At 39.0% G+C, this 18,409-nt stretch overlaps 1 protein-coding gene across 1 annotated transcript in view; it reads left to right on the top strand.

Moving 5' to 3' along the window:
- ST6GAL2 (ST6 beta-galactosamide alpha-2,6-sialyltranferase 2) overlaps nt 1-17,986 on the top strand; it is a 40,460-nt gene extending 22,474 nt beyond the window's left edge. Inside the window, exon 5 of the mRNA XM_011984680.1 lies at nt 17,687-17,986. Coding sequence (XP_011840070.1) covers nt 17,687-17,958 — 272 coding nt within the window. The 3' untranslated portion in view covers nt 17,959-17,986. The remainder of the gene's footprint in view (nt 1-17,686) is intronic.
- The last annotated feature ends 423 nt before the right edge of the window (nt 17,987-18,409 follow it).

An 18,409-nucleotide genomic window follows, 5' to 3' on the forward strand; every position in this document is an offset into this window, starting at 1 on the left:
GCTCTGTTGCCCAGGCTGGAGTGCAGTGGAGCAATCTCAGCTCACTGAAACCTCCGCCTCCTGGGTTCAAGCAGTTCTCCTGCCTCAGCCTCCCAACTAGCTGGGACTACAGGCACATGCCACCATGCCCGGCTAATATTTTGTATTTGTAGTAGAGATGGGGTTTCACCATGTTAGCCAGGATGGTCTCGATCTCCTGAACTCAAGATCTGCCCACCTTGGCCTTCCAAAATCCTGGGATTATGGGCGTGAGCCACTGTGCCTGGCCTATTCCAGCATTACTGGATGTTTTAATTATCAACACAATTATTCTTTTTGATTCTTTGGAAGACATAACTATAAAATTTACTCACTTTACTAATGAACTCAGGTTTTGTCCTTAAAACTTATTGTGAAATGACATACATAACAGTGTGGACTGTAAATGTTTTCCTCAAAAGTGGATTTTTGTTTGTTCCTATCAAGTTGGGACCCAGATTCTTGGATATACTGATTAGTGGGGTATAAGTTTGTAAAAAGCAAGCAAAGTTCCAACTCCCGTTGATTTCAGGAAGGCATTCTCTCACTAACATTTGGGCAGATGAAATTCGGTGTGATCGACTTGAATGTTTCTCCCTGTAAAATTTGTATGTTGAAATTCTAACCCTCAAGGTGATATTAGCAGGTGGGACTATTGGGAGGTGATTAGGTCATGAAGGTGGAGCTTCCCTCATGGATAGGATTGGTGCCCTTGTAAAAGAGACCCCAGACAGCTCATTTGCCTCTTCCACTGTGAAGACACAACAGAAGGATGGCCATCAATGAACCAGTAAGTGGGCCCTCATGAGGCATTGAATCTGCCGCGTATTGTTCATGGACTTTCAGGCCCCTAAAACTATGAAAAATAAATTATTGTCATTTATAAGCCACTCAGTTTATTGCATTTCAGTACAGCAGCCCAAATGGAATAAAACATTCAGCCAACACCTTCCTCTCAAAAAGCATAACATACTTTTTGCACTTTCATTAGCAACCCCTAACCCAGTACCAGTAGTCTCTTTGATGGCTCATACATCACATGGTCTTGTCTTATTGGATTAAGAACTCTGTCTGTCTGTCTGTCTGTCTGTCTCTCTCTCTCTCTCTCTCTGTGTGTGTGTGTGTGTGTGCACGTGCACGTGCACGCACGTGTGTTTTCTGCTGAGAAAAGGAAAGCAATAAATATTAAAGGGAAAAGGAGTATAGAAGCAACTTCTGTTCAGTGCACCAGTCTGAATGTTTCTTGGTTAGTAGGCCTGGAGATATTTTGACATCAGAATTGTCATTGATGCAGTACCCCATAGGCCGGGCTGAGCTTTTTCTTTGGTGCTGTAAGATCTGTGCACTATTTCCTATGGAAAAGAAAATCAGATTTCCTAGTGAAATCAGATTTGGACAGAAATACTTAAGTTTGTAGCCAATAAATTCTTCCTGTTTTTCTGAAAATAACAGGGCTTCCTTTTCTGCTTAAAGCGAAAGAACAATAGGTTTCAAAATTTGAAGAACACATTGATCTAGCATTGAAGAAAGCAAACTCTAAGAACCTCTTCAAAAAAAGTCATTTTATTGTTGGAAAAACACCTGATTTCAGAAGTTTGCAATTTACGAACACAGAAAATTTATCAAAGATAAGAATGATTCTGTTTTCCTTATAATTAATGAATTCCAAAACATGTGAACAATTATATTATTGACACAATATAAACACATTCTAATATGAAATTAAACTATGCTTTTATTACAAGCTTACTTCAATATTAATAAGATTCTTATTAATGGAGAAACTGCATGGCAAAAATGGCAAAAACCAAAATTACTTTTGTACCAACCTAGTATAATTTGAAGTCAGGTCATGTGATTCCCCCAGTTTTGTTCTTTTCACTCAGGATAGTTTTGGCTATTCTGGGTCATTCTATTGAATGAGTCTTTTGTGATTACATACGAATTTTAAGATTGTTTTTTCTGTTTCTGTGAAGAATGTCATTGGTATTTTGATAGGGATTGTATTGAATCTGTCGATTGCTTTGGGTCAGATGGACATATGAACAATATTGATTCTTCCAACCCATGAACATGGAATATATGTCTATATTTTTGTGGCCTCTTCAACTTCTTTCATGGATGTTTTATAATTTTCATTATAGAGATCTTTCACTTATTTGGTTAATTCCTATGTATTTTATTTGTACTTATTGTAAATAGGATTACCTTCTTGATCTCTTTTTCAGATTTTTCATTGTTGGCATATAGAAATGCTACTGATTTTTGTATGTTGATTTTGTATCCTGCAGCTTTACTGAATGTTTATCAGTTCTAATTAGGTTTTTCCAAATATAAGATCATGTCATCTGCAAATAAGGATCATTTGACTGCTTCTGTTTGAATTTGGATGCCCTTTACTTCTTTCTCTTGTCTGATTGCTCTAGCTAGGACTTTCAGTACTATGTTGAATAGCAGTGATGAAAGTGGGCATCCTTGCCATGTTTCAGATCTTAGAGGAAAAGTTTTCAATTTTTCTCCATTCATTATGATACTAGCTATGGATCTGTCATATATGGCTTTTATTGTGTTGAATTATGTTCCTTTTATTCCCACTATTTTGAAGGGATTTTATCATGAAACGATGTTGAATTTTATCAAATGCTTTTTCAGCATCAGTTGAAATGATTATATGTTTTTTGTCCTTCCTTTTGTTAATGTGTCACATTGATTGATTGCATATGTTGAACCATCCTTGCATTCCAGGGATAAATCCCACTTGGTTGTGATGAATGGTTTTTTAATGTGTTGTTGAATTCAATTTACTAGTATTTTATTGAGGATTTTTTAAATCAGTATTTGTCCAAGACATTGGCCTGTAGTTTTCTTTTTTGATGTGTCTTTGTCTGATTTTAGTATCAGGATGGCTTGTAGAATGAGGTTGGAAGTATTCCCTCCTCCTTTATTTTTCAGAATGGTTTCAGTAAGACTGGTATTAGCTGTTCATTAAATGTTTGGTAAAATTCAGCAGTAAAGCCATTGAATCCCGGGCCTTTCTTTGCTGGGAAACTTTATTACAATTTTGATCTCATTAATTGTTACTGGTCTGTTCACGTTTTGGATTTCTTTATAACTCAATCTTACTAGATTGTATGCGTCTAGGAATGTATTCATTTTTCTAGGTTTTCCAATTTATTGGTGTATAGTTGCTCATAGTTGCCTCTAATGAGCCTTTGGATTTTTGTGACATCAGTTGTATTATGTCTCCTTTTTCATCTCTGACTTTATTTATCTGGGTCTTCTTTCTTTTTATCTTTGTCTGGCTAAAGATTTTTTCAATTTTGTTTATCTTTCCAAAAAGCCAACTTTATGTTCCATTGACCTTTGTATCATTTTCTTCATTTCAATTTCGATTAGTTTGCTTGGTCTCTATTATTTCTTCCACTAAATTTGGTTTTGGTTTGCTCTTGCTTTTCTACTTTTTAAAGATATATCATTTAGTTGTTTCCTTGAAGTTGTTCTACTTTTTAATGTAGATGCTTATAGCTATAAACTTTCCTCTCACTACTACTTTTGCTTTATCTCATAGGTTTTGGTATGTTGTGTTTTCATTATCATTTGTTTCAAGAAACTTTAAAATTTTTTCTAAATTTTTTCACTGGACCATTGGTCATTCAGGAGAATACCATTTTATTTTCATGTGTTTATATAGTTTCCAAAATTCATCTTTTTAATTCCAACATTCCTCTTGTTAATTCTAGTTTTATTCCATGGTGGTCAGAGAAGATACTTGATACAATTTCAGTTTTTTTTCAAATTTTTTAAGACTTGCTTTGTGCCCTAACATATGGTCTATCCTTGAGAATTATCCAGGTGCTGAGGAAAAGAATGTGTATTCTGCAGCCGTTGGATGAAATGTCCTGTAAATAATTATAGGTCCATTTGGTCTGTGATACAGATTAAGTCTAATGTTTCTTTGTTGATTTTCAGTCTGTATGATCTGTCCAGTGCTGGAAGTGGGGTGTTAAAGTCTCCAACCTTTATTGTTTTGGGGTCTATCTCTCTCTTTAGCTCTAGTAATACTTGCTTTATGGATCTGGGTGCTCCAGTGTTGGGTCCAATATATATTTACGATCATTATATCTTCTTGCTGAATTGACCCCTTTATCATTATATAATGACCTACTTGGTCTTTTCTTTATAGGTTTTTGGCTGGAAATCTATTTTATCTGATACAAGTGTAGCTACTCCTGCTTTCAGTTGGGAAGTGGGTTCCATTAGCATGGAATGTCTTTTTCTGTCTCCTTGTTTTCAGTCTATGTGTGTCTTTATTGGTGAAGCGTGTTTCTTGTAGGCAGTAGATCACTGGGTCTTGTTTTTTCATCCATTCAGCCACTCTATGTATTTGACTGGAGACTTTAGTCCACTTACATACAGTGTTATTATTGATAAGTAAGGACTTGTTCCTGCCATTTTGTTGTTTTCTGATTGTTTTTGCAGTCTCCTCTTCCTTCTTTCCTTCCTTCTCGTCTTACTTTTAGTGAAGGTGATTTTCTCTGGTGGCATTTTCATTTCTTGCTTTTTACTTTTTGTGCACCTGTTACATGTTTTTCAATTTGAGGTTACCATGAGGTAAAACCTTTGATAAAATCTTTTTTATCAAAAAAGCATTTGATAAAATTCAACATCATTTCATGATAAAATCCCTTCAAAATAGTGGGAATAAAAGGAACTTTTTGTGTACCTGTTGCATGTTTTTCAATTTGAGGTTACCGTGAGGTTGGCAAATAATATCTTAGCAATTCATTATTTTAAACTGATGACAAAACTGATTGCATAAATAAAGAGAAAACCAATAAAAATGCTACACTTTAATGTCATCCTCCCACTTTTAAAGTTTTTGTTGTTTTTCTTTATATCTTTTTTTAAATGTCTGTGTCTTGAAAAGTTGTTATAGTTATTATTTTTTATCATTTTTCAGTCTTTCTACTCAAGATATGAATAGTTTACAGGCTACAATTAAGTATTATAATATTCTATGGACTTACTATTACCAGTGAGTTTTGTACCTTCAGATTTCTTGTTACTCATTAACATTCTTTTCTTTCAGATTGAAGAATTCCCTTTAGCATTTCTTGTTAGATATGTCTAGTTTTCTTGAAATCCCTCAGTTTTTGTGTGTCGTGGAAGGTCTTTATTTCTCCTTTATGTTTGAAGGACATTTTTGCTGGATATACTATTCTAAGATAAAAGTGTATTTGTTTTTCCTTCTGCACTTTAAATATGTCATGCCACTCTCTCCTGGCCTGTAAGGTTTTCATTGAGAAGTCTGCTACCAAACATATTAGAGTTTCATTGTATGCTATTATTATTTGTTTTTCTTTCTCTTGCTGCCTTTAGGATCCTTTCTTTATCCTTGACCTTTGGTAGTTTGGTTATTACATTTCTTGAGGTATTCTTTTTCAAGTTAAATCTGCTTGGTGTTCTTATACTGGAATATTGGTATATTTCTCTAGGTTTTGGAAGTTTTCTGTTATTATCCCTTTGAATAAACCCTCTAGCCCTATATCGTGCTCTACCTCCTCTTTAAGACCAACAACTCTTAGATTTGTCCTTTTGAGGCTATTTTCTAGATCCTGCAGGTGTACTTTATTCTTTCTTATTCTTTTTACTTTTGTCCCTTCTGACTATATATTTTCAAATAGCCTGTCTTCAAGCTCAGTAATTCTTTCTTCTGCTTGAATAATTTTGCTGTTAAGAGACCCTGATGCATTCCTTGGTATGTCAATTGCATTTTTCAACTCTGGAATTTCTGCCTGATTGTATTTAATTATTTCAATCTCTTTGTTAAATTTATCTGATAGGATTCTGAATTTCTTCTTTCTGTTATCTTGAATTTCACTGACTTTCTTCAGAAGAGCTATTTTGCATTTTCTGTTCAAAGGTCACGTATGTCTGTCTCTCTGGGTTTGGTCACTGGTGCCTTATTTAATTTGTTTGATGAGGTCATTTTCCTGGATGGTTTTGAGGCTTATGGATGTTTTCTGGTGTCTGGGCATTCAGGTGTTAGGTATTATTGTAGTCTTCACTGTCTGGGCTTGTTTGTACCCAGCCTTTTTGAGAAGGCTTTCCAGGTTTTTGAAAGGAGTTGTATGGTATTATGATCTAAGTTTTTGGTCACTTCAGCTGTATCTGCATTAAGGGGCACCCTGAGCCCAGTAACACTCTGGCCCTTGCAGACTTGTAGAGGTACTGCCTTGGTGGTCCTGGATAAGATCCAGATTAATTCTCTGGATTGCCAGTCAGAGACTTGTTTTATTCCCTCACTTTCTGTCAAACAAACAAAGTCTTTCTCTCTGTGCTGAGCTGCCTAGACTGGGGAACGGGGGACAAAAGCACCTCTGTGGCCACCATTACTGGGACTGTACTGGGTAAGATTTGAAGCCAGCATAGCACTGGGTCTCACCTAAGGACCATGGTAACCACTGGCTGGCTACTGCCTATGTTCACTCAATGTCCCAGGACTCTACAATCAGCAAATGATGAAGCCAGCCAGCTTATGTCCTTCCCTTCAGGGCAATGAGTTCCCTGTGGCCCCAGGTGGGTCTTGAAATGCCATCTGGAAGCCAGGGCCTAGAGTTGGAAACTTAGGAGTCTACCTGATATTGTACTTAGCACAACCAACCTGGCACCCAAGGCATAAGACAAAGTCCTCTCCCACTGTTCTCTCCCCTTTTCACAAGCAGAGGAGTGTCTCCCATGGCCACTACCAGCCCAGACTCACAGTGAGCATTATCTGGCTTCCACCAATGTACATTTAAGGCCCAAGGACTCTTCAGTTAGCTTATGGTAAATGCTACCAGACCTGGGATTCTCCTTTCAAGGCAGGGGGCCCCCCTCTGGCCCAGGGCAGGTCAAGAAGGGCTGTGTGAGAGCCAAGGCCTGGAATCTGGCACCCCAAGAGCCTGCTTGGTGCTCTACCCTACTTTGCCCAAGCTGGTATCTTTGCTGCAAGACAAAGTGCCCTTTACTCTTCCTTCTCCTTTTTTCAAGCAGGAGTTCCTCTCTGTAACCACCACCACTGGGAAAATGCTGAGTGTCACCTGAAGCCAACATGGCTCTTGAGTCTCACCCAAGGCCCACAGTGAGTACTGCCTGAGTACCACTGCTGATTATTCAAGACCTGACAGCTCTTTAGTCAGCAGATGATGGATCCTGCCAGGACTGAGTCCTCTCCATGAAGCAGGTTCCCTTTTGGCTCAGGTGTGTCTAGAAATGTCATCCAGAAGCTAGGGCCTGGAACGGGGGCCTCAGGACTCTACTTGGTGCCCTATCCTACTGTGGCTGAGCTAGTATCCAAGTTGCAAGACAAAGTTCTCTTTACTCTTCTCTCTCCTCTTCTCACAAGGAAGGAAGGAGTCTCTTCCAGAGCTGCAACCTGTGCTGCCTGGAGCTGGGGGAAGAGTGGTACAAGCACTCCCTTGGCTGCCCTAGCTTGTGTCTCAACCGGGTTGCATGCCTCCAGGCCCACGGGCTCTGAGCCCAGCACAGCACTAGGACGTGCCCAGGAATGGAAGTCCTTGTGGCCTAGACTGCCATTGAAGTTTACTTAGGACACAGGAGCACTTTAGCCCCTGGTAGTGAGGCTTGCCAGACTACCATCCCAGTGGTCAGGTTGTGACCACTGGGATGGATGATTTGCCTTTGGCCAGGGCTCTTCTAAATGCTCCCTCCATAGGTGCTGGCTAAGTTCTGCCCGGTGTTGCTTTCTGCTGTAACAGGGCAGCACCGAGTTCCACTGCAAAGTCTCCCAGTCACTGCACTTTCCTTCCCCACAAGTGCACAGGTTCTCCTCCCTGCTGGTGGATGGAGGAGGCATGGTGCTGGCAGTGTAAGACTGAATTTCCTACTCTCTTCAGTGCTCCTTTCAGTGACAGGAAGTTAAAAACAGATACTGTGATCACTCGCCTGATTTTTAGTTCTTACAAAGATGCTTTTCTTGTGTGGATAGTTGTTGACTTTGATGTTCCTGCTGGGAGGACAATTGGTGGAGGATTCTATTCGGCCATCTTGCTCTGCCTCCCTATATCTTTATTGAGGTTTTAAAACTAGTGTATACTGAAGTTAGCCCTCTCAAATTTCTAAATTAATATTTTTAAATCACGTTTTCTATGTTTTTAACGTCAGATTTTTGTTATTACTGAGCAACTCCACCTAACAAAATATTCTGAAGAATCATTATTAGAGTTGACTATTTACTGCAATTTATCATGGAAACCTGACTCAAAGTTGCATATGGATTATTGATAATTATTTTTCAAAATATTTAAACCATAACTTTGCAAATATGTTTTGCTTTTGGTATCAAGATTCTTACTTGGAATTCAGTAAAAGTCTGATAGCTTTTTAAGAAATCCCATTTTATTAACATATGTAAGGCTGAGGAGGTTTAGAGTTACTATTTATTCTCACGTAAGTATGTGTCCAAAGCTTTCACCAAACCTTAAGGAAGAGAATGACTCTGCCTTACTTCATTAGTTTCTCTTTGCAACTTTTTTGAATAATCCCCTAGAACTTTGCAGTCTTTATAAAAAGAAAGAAAATAACAATACAACTAAATGCTTACACATTTTTTAAAACACCAAATAACTCCACCCCATTTTCTGGTACTGCCATCGTGACTTGACTTTAGTGAATACTCTTCCAAATCTTGACCACATCCAGATCTTAGCATTGTTGTAATGAACGAGGCTCCCTCACTGTGAAGCACCACAGCCCAGTGCACGGCGTTCCCTGAATGAAAACACAAATGAATGAATGGGAGGCTGTAATTTATGTCATCTTATAGACGCTCACCTTTGATTTAACTGATCTCATATGTAGAAGGGTGGCCACCCTCCTGACCTGTCACTTTATGTGTGCACTGTGGCTAAGACCTTAGATTCTACAGAGACCAGAATCAAATCTTGGCCCTACCACTGAATAGCTATATGACCTTGAACAAGTTACTTAGCATCTCTAAACCCCAGTTCCTTCATCTGTAAAATGAAGATACGGATAGTACCTTTAACTTTGAATTATCATGTGCCTAAACACAATAACTAATATTTACTATTCGCTATTATTGTAATGTGTGTCATCTAAAAATTTATGCTAGGTCAAATAAGACTCTTTCCCAAATAGAAAAGGGCTGTTCTTTCATTAAAACCTATAATCAAGGTGAAAATAGACTTTTGTTTTCTTTGCCATTACAGAGATCATATAATTACATCAAACAGGTGTATCATAATGTATGCTTTTGTTAGTTGTTGAGTATTCTGGTTGTTTCAGAGTGCTTGATATTATCGAACAATTATGTTGACAAGTCATTACTATATTTATGTGTTAATATAGATTATGTGCAGTATGTGACTATAGAGGCTTTTCTTTAAACTATTTCCTTAAGATAAATTCCCAGGAGTATTAGTGCCAGTGCAAAGGGTATGACATGCTGATGATTGTTGATAAGAGCTGATATATTGCTTTCCCAAGAATTATGTAGTTGAGTTTCTAATTAGACTCCATGTTTGTCCTGTGGGTTCACAGAAGAAAGGACACTAGTAGATACATTGGATTGGATTGCATGTACTATCTCCTTCTCTAGAGAAGCAATAAAGGAATTCATAAACTTATTATTGGACTGCACATGTATTTTGAAAACCAAAAAGATGTAACATGAATCAGGGTAATTTAGATGATCCATAAGGACTCGTTTCTTTGGAACAACTTCTCCATCTCATTAGCTTCCTTACACTCAGCCCATTGGGAGCTACTTGTTCACATATGAAGAGCATTTCTCTCTTTCATCCCTAGTCGGATAGTAGAGATTTTATCTTGTTATTCAGTGCAGTGAAGTCATTTTGAAATGTGCCTGACTGAGGATAAGGAATAATTTACTTGGAGTCCTGCAGCTTCTATTTTGCCCACGTAATGACATATTTTTATAGGTGAGTGATCTCACCTGGGGTCTTCAAGCATGGCTGGATGGATTTGCCATCTGCATGCAGTTGGGCATCCAGACACACCAGCAGGCACCAGCCTCACCCACCCTGGCTCCCAGCCTGAGTGCTGACAGGCAGACAGACCTTGTAGCCAGGGGATCCGCCCAACATACACACGGACGTGGAACTCCTTTTTAAGGTACAATTACCAATTCTTTTCATTGCAGAAGCCACCAACACCCCCACCCTGACATTTTTTCTTTTTTTAATGCAACCACTACTCATAATATTATAACTAATATTTCTGAAGTTTACAGGTGCAAACACTGTAATTTCAGGCTAATTTATATATGCACAAGAATAATAGGCTTAAAAACATGTCATAACTTCTTGCTTTTCCATTTTATATTGGTTTTTGGAATCTCATTTTTTAATATGTCACCCAAACTCAGAACATTAGCACAAAATAATAAACTACGGATTGTGTAAAATGTGTCACAGTTTTGTTGGTTAGGAACAACTTTTTGTATTTTCCTGTAAATAATGAATCCTGAGTGTGTGGTAACAAGAAATAATGAGCTAAAAATTGACCTTCCAGTATTATTCTTGCATTATACTATTTTGTTTAGGGTGGTAGAGTCTTCTTAAATGACATCAGGTTCAAATTTCCAAAGCATCTTTTAGTTACAAATATTTTCTAGAACTGCCACTTAAAAAGTCACTTTTATCTCTTTAAGAATCTCAGGTGTAGCTCTCATTATTTTCCATTTTATGATTGAATTTAAGGAGAAACCACAGAACAGCTGCTAGAGTTTTATTAGCCTGGCATATTTAATACACTTAGCCTTTCACCCTCACCCCTCATTCAGAAAAGTGTTCTGCAGTGTTCTATTGGTGACTCGTAGAAACTGCTAATTTACTTCATGTGTGAGTTATGTTCAAGTGTTTATTAGAACTGATTTAAACTGGTACTTTTCCTGTTACTTGTATTATGTTCTGTTTTATATCCATAGCTCATTTTGCTATTTAATGAAAGGCTGTTTCATCAAGGAGAAAATTTTGTTTTTCTCAATGATTTGGGATGTTATTTTAAATATTCTGCCAAGTGAAAAACAAGATAGTTTTGGCATAACCACAGTTAAGCTAAATGCTAAATGATTATACTAGGCTCTGATAACACATCAAATATATCTATATATGCCAATTAAAGATGTATAAAGGAAACCTCAGCCATCTAGAATTTGTGATAATCTGAGCATGTGTCAAAGTTTGCCTTTTATCCAGGTTTTAGAACAAATAAGTGCTCATTCTGCTTATTATGCTGAATCATATAACATGACATTTTATAAAGACCAGTAGAAATGCTTTTTAATTGGTTTGATAATTGTCTTGCATTATACAACGTTTAAAAGTATACAGTTTAGCAAATGAATGCTTCTTGAGTCATAATTGCCTAGAAAATACTAATGCTTATTTTCTTCAAATGAATCCCTCATATGGACTCATTTGTAACAACTGGCCATATAAGAAACTTAACATTCATACCGTTTAAAGATTCTAAACAGCTGGTCCCACACCCATTTGATTGGCTTGGAAAAATAACATTAAAAAGTGTCTAAATCTTGATCTGCCTATCAAAAAGTCCAGCCTCATGTTGAAAGCAGTAAAACTTTTATAAGTGATTAAAGTTGTTAATTTTTGGTAGTCCTTAAACAAAATTACTTAACATAAAAGTTTCTTAAATGCTTTTTAAAAGCTGTCCTTTACTGAATTGCATATTATTAGATGATTTGTATTCTCCTTGCATTTTGGGTAGTCCTGAGTAGACATAAGAGAGGAAATAAAAAAAGAATCAATAACATTTTTAGCATAACCAGATGTGAATTCCCCACATCAATCTGGCATGGGGAAATGATTACGAAGTAATGTGAGACTTTGAATTTGTGCATATATGGTATCAGGGCAGAAAAGACAACATGGCCAGCTTGACTGCTTATCCTCAGGAAGGCGTGCTTGCAAGACTGGCCCTTGGCTGATGTCTGGGAACTTGGATTTTTTGGGAAGGTTCCCACCCCTCTAATTGATAAGCGTTGTTCACTGTGTGTGTACTGTTTGTGCAAGAAATGTGTTTTATGCTGGATACTTGCTTTCCTTCCTAGAGTCTGGAATTTTAGTACATGCCAGGCAGAGACTGCTGACATGACCAGTTTCAAATGAAAACACTGAGTACTGAGTCTCTGAAAAGATTCCCTCGTTGGCAACATTTCATTTGTGTTGCTGTCTCCATTATTTCTGGCTGCTATAACAAATACCATAGACTGGATGTCTTAAACAACAGAAAGTTCTGTCTCATGGTTCTGGAGGTGAGAAGTTAGAGAGCAGGCACTGGTCAGTTTGGCTCCGGGTGTGGACTCTCTTCCTGGTTCGGAGACGGAGCCTTCTCGCTGGTTCCACACATGGTGGTGTTGCAGAGAGAAATCATCTCCACAACGTCTTTTCTTACAAAGGCACTAATCCCATTCATGAGGGCTCCACTCACATGACCTAATCACTTCCCAAGGCCTCGCTTCCTAACACCATCACATTAAGGATTAGGAAGGATCTCAACCTGTGAGTGGGGGGTGGAGACACATTTGGTTCATAGCAGTTGTCACAACTCAGTGCGGGGGGAATTCAGTCCCTGTGCCATTCCCTGGGAGAGGATTCTTGAGGTTCGCACCTGGTGCCCCCTGGACTGTTTACCCCGTGCACCTTTTGCTTGTGCTGATTTTGCTTTGTATCATTTTGTATAAATCATCATCGTGAGTAAAACTCTGTGCTAGATACTGGGTCTTCCTATTGAATCATTGAACCTAAGGGTGTGTTGGGAACTGACAGTAACTTAATGGTGGTGACGCAGAGTTCGTTTGAGAGCTGTGTGCTGTTGGTAGTCATTTGTGAATGACAAGGCTCAGCATTGGGGCATTGCGGAAGAGATCTCATGGTAGTTCATAAACATTTTTCTCAGTATGACGTTTAGGATACTTTCTTCAAGCCATCCTGAGAATGGTCATGGGCCTTCTACCTGTCATTAAATTTAAAGGTGAAATCTTTAGTTTTGTTTAACTTCGTTTTGTTTTTAAAGAAAGGTGCTCTAAATCTCTGATGATTAGTAACGTGGGCAGTTTGATAGATGTTGAATTTAATTGAGGAGGCCTCAAACAGCACTTAAAGACTCTATTCTTCCCTAATCCTGTCCCCGTTCTGCCTGCCTGCAGTATCTACTCCCCACATACCCCATTCTGAACCGTGTAAGAGCTATTATTGTATATGTCCAAACATTGACATCTACCTAGTTCTTTTTTGCAAAGTATGAAGAAATTTATTCTTCAAGTGTTTGTGTATTGCTAAGTACTATTATTAACTCTTAGGAAAATTGATGTGTAGATGGAATGAAATTTAATACTAATAATTTTCACTATTATATGACAGAGTCTGAATCTAAACTCAAATTTATGTGTAACAACAGCCTTAAAGAAAATTAAAAAGCAAAGTCTGCATATGCTAAATGAATTGATCATGCTGTCTGAAAAATATTAAAGAATATTCTACATCTTTGACACCATAAATCTCCTTGTCTACCTTTCACATAACGCAATTAGTTTTATTTTTATTACTAGTTTTTTTTTTTTGGACAGGATGTCACTCTGTCACTCAGGCTGGAGTGCAGTGGCACAATCATGGCTCACTGCAGCCTCAACCTCTGGACTGAAGTGATCCTGCCACCTCAGCCTCTTAAGTAGCTGGCACCAAAGGCACAAGCCACCATGCCTGGCTGATATTTTTTTTTTTTTTTTTTTTTTTGTAGAGACAGGGTTTCACCATGTTGACTAGGCTGGTCTCAAACTCCTTGGTTCAAGTGATCCACCTGCCTTGACCTCCCAAAGTACTGGGATTACAGGCGTGAGCCACTGCACGCCTTACTCCATAGTGAGTTTTAAATTAATTTTTTCATTTTTTTTTTTTGGAAGATGCCTCTATACCAATTCCATATCAGTGGCTGCAGCTGGCTGCCACTTAAACACTCAGGGTAGATTCTACTGTTACTTTAATTTTAGGATGCTCCAAGCCATGGTTCATAGTTTCAGGCAGCCACAAGTTCATGAGACTACAAAACAAGATGGAGAAATCATTGTTGCTAAATCTGTATCCAATAGGCAAAGATCAGGAAGAACTGTGCAGAAAACTCAGGTCAAACGCCCACTCTCATAGCATCTATTGGCTTTCAATTTGGACTGCCATGAGCTAACTGACAAATCCCTCTATTTCTGAAGCTGAAGAAGTTCTTTTTAAATATAGAGTACTTATATAAGAAAATACTAAAAGTGTACCTATTTACATATATTGAAAGCATAACTATTTGCATAGTCTGTGACAAAATCTATATTGTATATTTAGCAGATAACATGATTTAAGATATAACGGTTAACTAGCAGCAAGAGGAAAATTTGTCTCTGGAAAAACAATCAGATTCAAGCATCTGATAGCTCTCTGAGTCCAAGAGGATAGCAAGGATGTATAAGGAAACTCCCCAGAGTTACTTGGATTTGGTAGCAGTTCAAATCTAGATTAGCTGTCAACATACAGAATGTCTTCCCGCCTATGAGACAACTTAGGGATTCCTCAGCAGTTCTCAAAACATGTGTGTTCGAACCACCTTTTCTTTAAAGCAGGAGACGAGACCAGCACTGGTCCAGGAACGTGTCTTACTGCTCTGCAACTAGATTACTGTAGAAACTGGAAGGATTTACACACCTTACAGCAATTTCCCATAGCCATGGCATCCAAATAGGTGACCATTTTTCTCATAATTCCTCATTATGGTGTTTTACAAAAGCATTGGTCTGTGAGAGTTTGGAGATTTTCTCTAACTGGCCTTTCACCTAAAGGGAATGCTTGTTAAAAATTCAGATTCCTGGACCCCAGCACAAACCAATGGAACCTGAATTTCTGGAAATGAAGACAAGTCCCAGGAACCTGCATTGGATCAAGCTGCCTGTGTCGTTCTTTTCTATGCTGAACTTTGAGGACTACTGCTTCATGGGGAGGACCAACTGCATGGCTAACATACTCCCCTAAGTATAAGATTGGCTTTTGAAAACCATCCAGTTTAAGAGCCAGAGTTGCAAAGGTCACAACTCCAACACAATTGACTCCAGTCCTTATGGATGCCATTGTGTTAGTAGCTCATAGAAATGCCCAAGTAGCAAAGAATTGTGGTTTCTGGGTACAGTGCCACTGCTAGGTTATACAGTGACTTTGTGCAAAAGACACCCTTGGAGCCACCTCCCTGCCATGTGCAAGGAAAGTGTTGTAATAAATATATTGATTAATGATGCCCATGATGAAGTCCACCTCCTTCAATGTGGTTCCTTGTGCAGAGCTGGCAGAGCAGATGTCACACCCAGGTGAGAGGGAGCCCCCAGTGCTGGGCAATGCACAGCAACTTGGTCTGTAGCCCCTGATTAGAAAGCATGAAGCTGTCCTCAGCTCCACAGACACAGGCTCTGGGAAAACTTCAGCCACCAGAGAACATTCACACCAGAGCGTTTCTTGTTTGTTTAGGTTTGTCTGTGGGTTGTTTTGTTTTGTTTTGAGACAGAGTCACACTCTGTCACCCAGGCTGGAGTGCAGTGGTGCAGTCTTGGCTCACTGCATCCTCCACCTCCCAGGCTCAAGTGATTCTCCTGCCTCAGCCTCTCAAGTAGCTAAGAATACAAGCGCATGCCACCATGCCCAGCTAGTTTTTTGTATTTTTAGTAGAGATAGGATTTCACCACGTCGGCAAGTGAATGGAAATAAAAGAATTTAATTCTCCATGGGCAGATGTCATTCACCATGTGAATTCCTTGTATATGATTTTATGCAGGGGAGAAAAAATGTTTGAGAGCAGTCATTACTAATCAGGAGGCAAACTTTTGACCACCTGCATTCATGTTTCTCCACGGGTGCAGACACTCCGAGCATCTGGGGGGTGCTGCTTCCTTGTTCTCAATTGGTGCCACCTGAATGCCTGAATCACATGCTTTGGGCTAACCTAAGGGAGTGGCAGCGGCCAGGCAGCCGTGGAAGAAGGAAGGAAAGTGGTAGAAGGACCTAGGAGAAAAACAAGAGGAATTGATCCAGTAACCTGAGGTTCTGACCATCGCTCTTGAGAGCAACTTGACTGCATAGAATTTGAACTGCATAATCCCCTTCTCTTTGTTAAGAGTGTGTTTTACTCTCAACTATGACACCGTATCATGACTCTGACATCTTCTATGCAAGCTATCCTTGCTGTCTCTGGAGCAGTATCCCTTCTCCTGTTTCCTTCTACCAGGCAGCCCCTTGAGCTTCACACTTCTCCACCTTTGGGCAACCTTTCTGGATCCCCTCAGCAAAATTAGGCCCCTTCTCTCTTCTCTCCCAGTGTCCCTTATACAGGACTCCTCTGATATGAGATTTTTGTGTTGCACACATGGTTGATTAATTAGGGAATATTACTGTCATCTTCAGATAAATGTTGGCTATATAACAAGAATAACTGCTGCTTTATGTTTTTTATAACAAGGGATATCCCTTTCAGAAAACAGATAAGCATGTTTTTTTTTAACTTTCAAGTTAATAGTGGCACTGATGGTGTTGAGAAAAGAAAGAAAGCCATTAGTCTAGATCAAGAATAAAATGTACTCAGGCTGGGCGCGGTGGCTCGCGCCTGTAATCCCAGTACTTTGAGAGGCCGAGGTGGGCGGATCACAAGGTCAGGAGATCGACACCATCCTGGCTAAAACGGTGAAATCCTGTCTCTACTAAAAATACAAAAAATTAGCCAGGCGTGGTGGTGGGCACCTGTAGTCCTAGCTACTCAGGAGGCTGAGGGAAGAGAATGGCGTGAATCTGGGAGGTGGAGCTTGCAGTGAGCGGAGATCGCGCCACTGCACTCCAGCCTGGGTGACACAGTGAGACTCTGTCTCAAAAAAAAGAAAAAAAAGAATAAAATCTACTCAGTGATGATTAGCTGTTATAGCTGTTTATTTGAAACATGAAAAAATTAAACCTTTAACAGTGATAGTGTAGTGAGAAAAATAATTTTGTTAATATGAATCTTAAACTCTGTGTCCCTCTAACTCCATTTCTTTCCATTCAGAGAACTATAGTATTTTACAAGAGCTGGTCCATTGTACAGTTTTGTGTTACAACTTTTCGAACAACTGTATTATAGTCAATTTATAATCAAGCAACTATTTTATAATTTAGTTTTTATGGCATTTGTTTCTTTGGAATGTAACAGTCCCACCATTGCAAACCAGATGGGACATGTGTGTAGAACGTGATATAGGAGACTCTGATTTGGGGGTTGCAAATCTGTTCTTCACTAGAGTGTGGTTCCCTTAAGTTTACTGACTTCTTTTCATCTCTCCTTACCAGGCCCACAGTGATGAAGTGAATGAGTGAATAGATACACATATATATAGTATTACGTTTTAATATGCACCCATACTCCATGAACTGCATACACACCACTTAATGGAAGTTATAACATTGCAAATGTAACAATAACAAAAAAGTGAATGCAAAGCAAGTGTCTCTTGCCACAGTCATACCCCATCACAACCACCACCCCCCCAAAAAAAGTCATTCCTCTCATGTGGAGTTGTTCATTAGGTTCTAATTTTTCGTTTTCATGTCAGGAATCCTCATCATGATGTCCATGTGCAGAGAGGTGCACGTGTACGAATACATCCCGTCCGTGCGGCAGACGGAGCTGTGCCACTACCACGAGCTGTACTACGACGCAGCCTGCACCCTTGGGGCGTACCACCCGCTGCTCTATGAGAAGCTTCTGGTGCAGCGCCTGAACACAGGCACGCAGGGGGATTTGCAACGCAAGGGCAAGGTGGTTCTGCCTGGCTTCCAGACGGTGCACTGCCCTGCACCGAGTCCAGTCATTCCACACTCTTAAAAAGGGTTTCTTGGGAATCAATGTGCAATAAGGTACTACTGTTGTACTCAAAGTCACAAAAGAATACTTGAAGATAGATTTTAGACAATGTAGTTTTGAGTCTTTAAACTGTAATTTAGTGGTGGTCATGAGAATTCTTCACTTTCTAAGCCATTGAGTATTTATTACTGCTTTGAATATAGAAACGGATTTTTTAAAAAGTAGGGCACAAGAAAGATGCAAAACAAAGGATAGCTAGAAAGAAAACATGTGTATAACCATGGGTATGGTACCTCCAGAAATGTTAACAACTTACTCTTCTGCCATGAGTACCCCTCATCAGGGTTGGTTTCAGTAATAGGTTTTGGTGGTGCTCCTGACCACAGGAAGTGGTTTATATTTAGAAACATCCAAGTTGAGGGACATCATTTACAGCATCAAGTGCATCACTGATACATGCCTTCATCATTAA

This window comes from Mandrillus leucophaeus, unplaced genomic scaffold (genome assembly GCF_000951045.1).
Source record: "Mandrillus leucophaeus isolate KB7577 unplaced genomic scaffold, Mleu.le_1.0 Scaffold271, whole genome shotgun sequence".
Classification (NCBI taxonomy): domain Eukaryota; kingdom Metazoa; phylum Chordata; class Mammalia; order Primates; family Cercopithecidae; genus Mandrillus; species Mandrillus leucophaeus.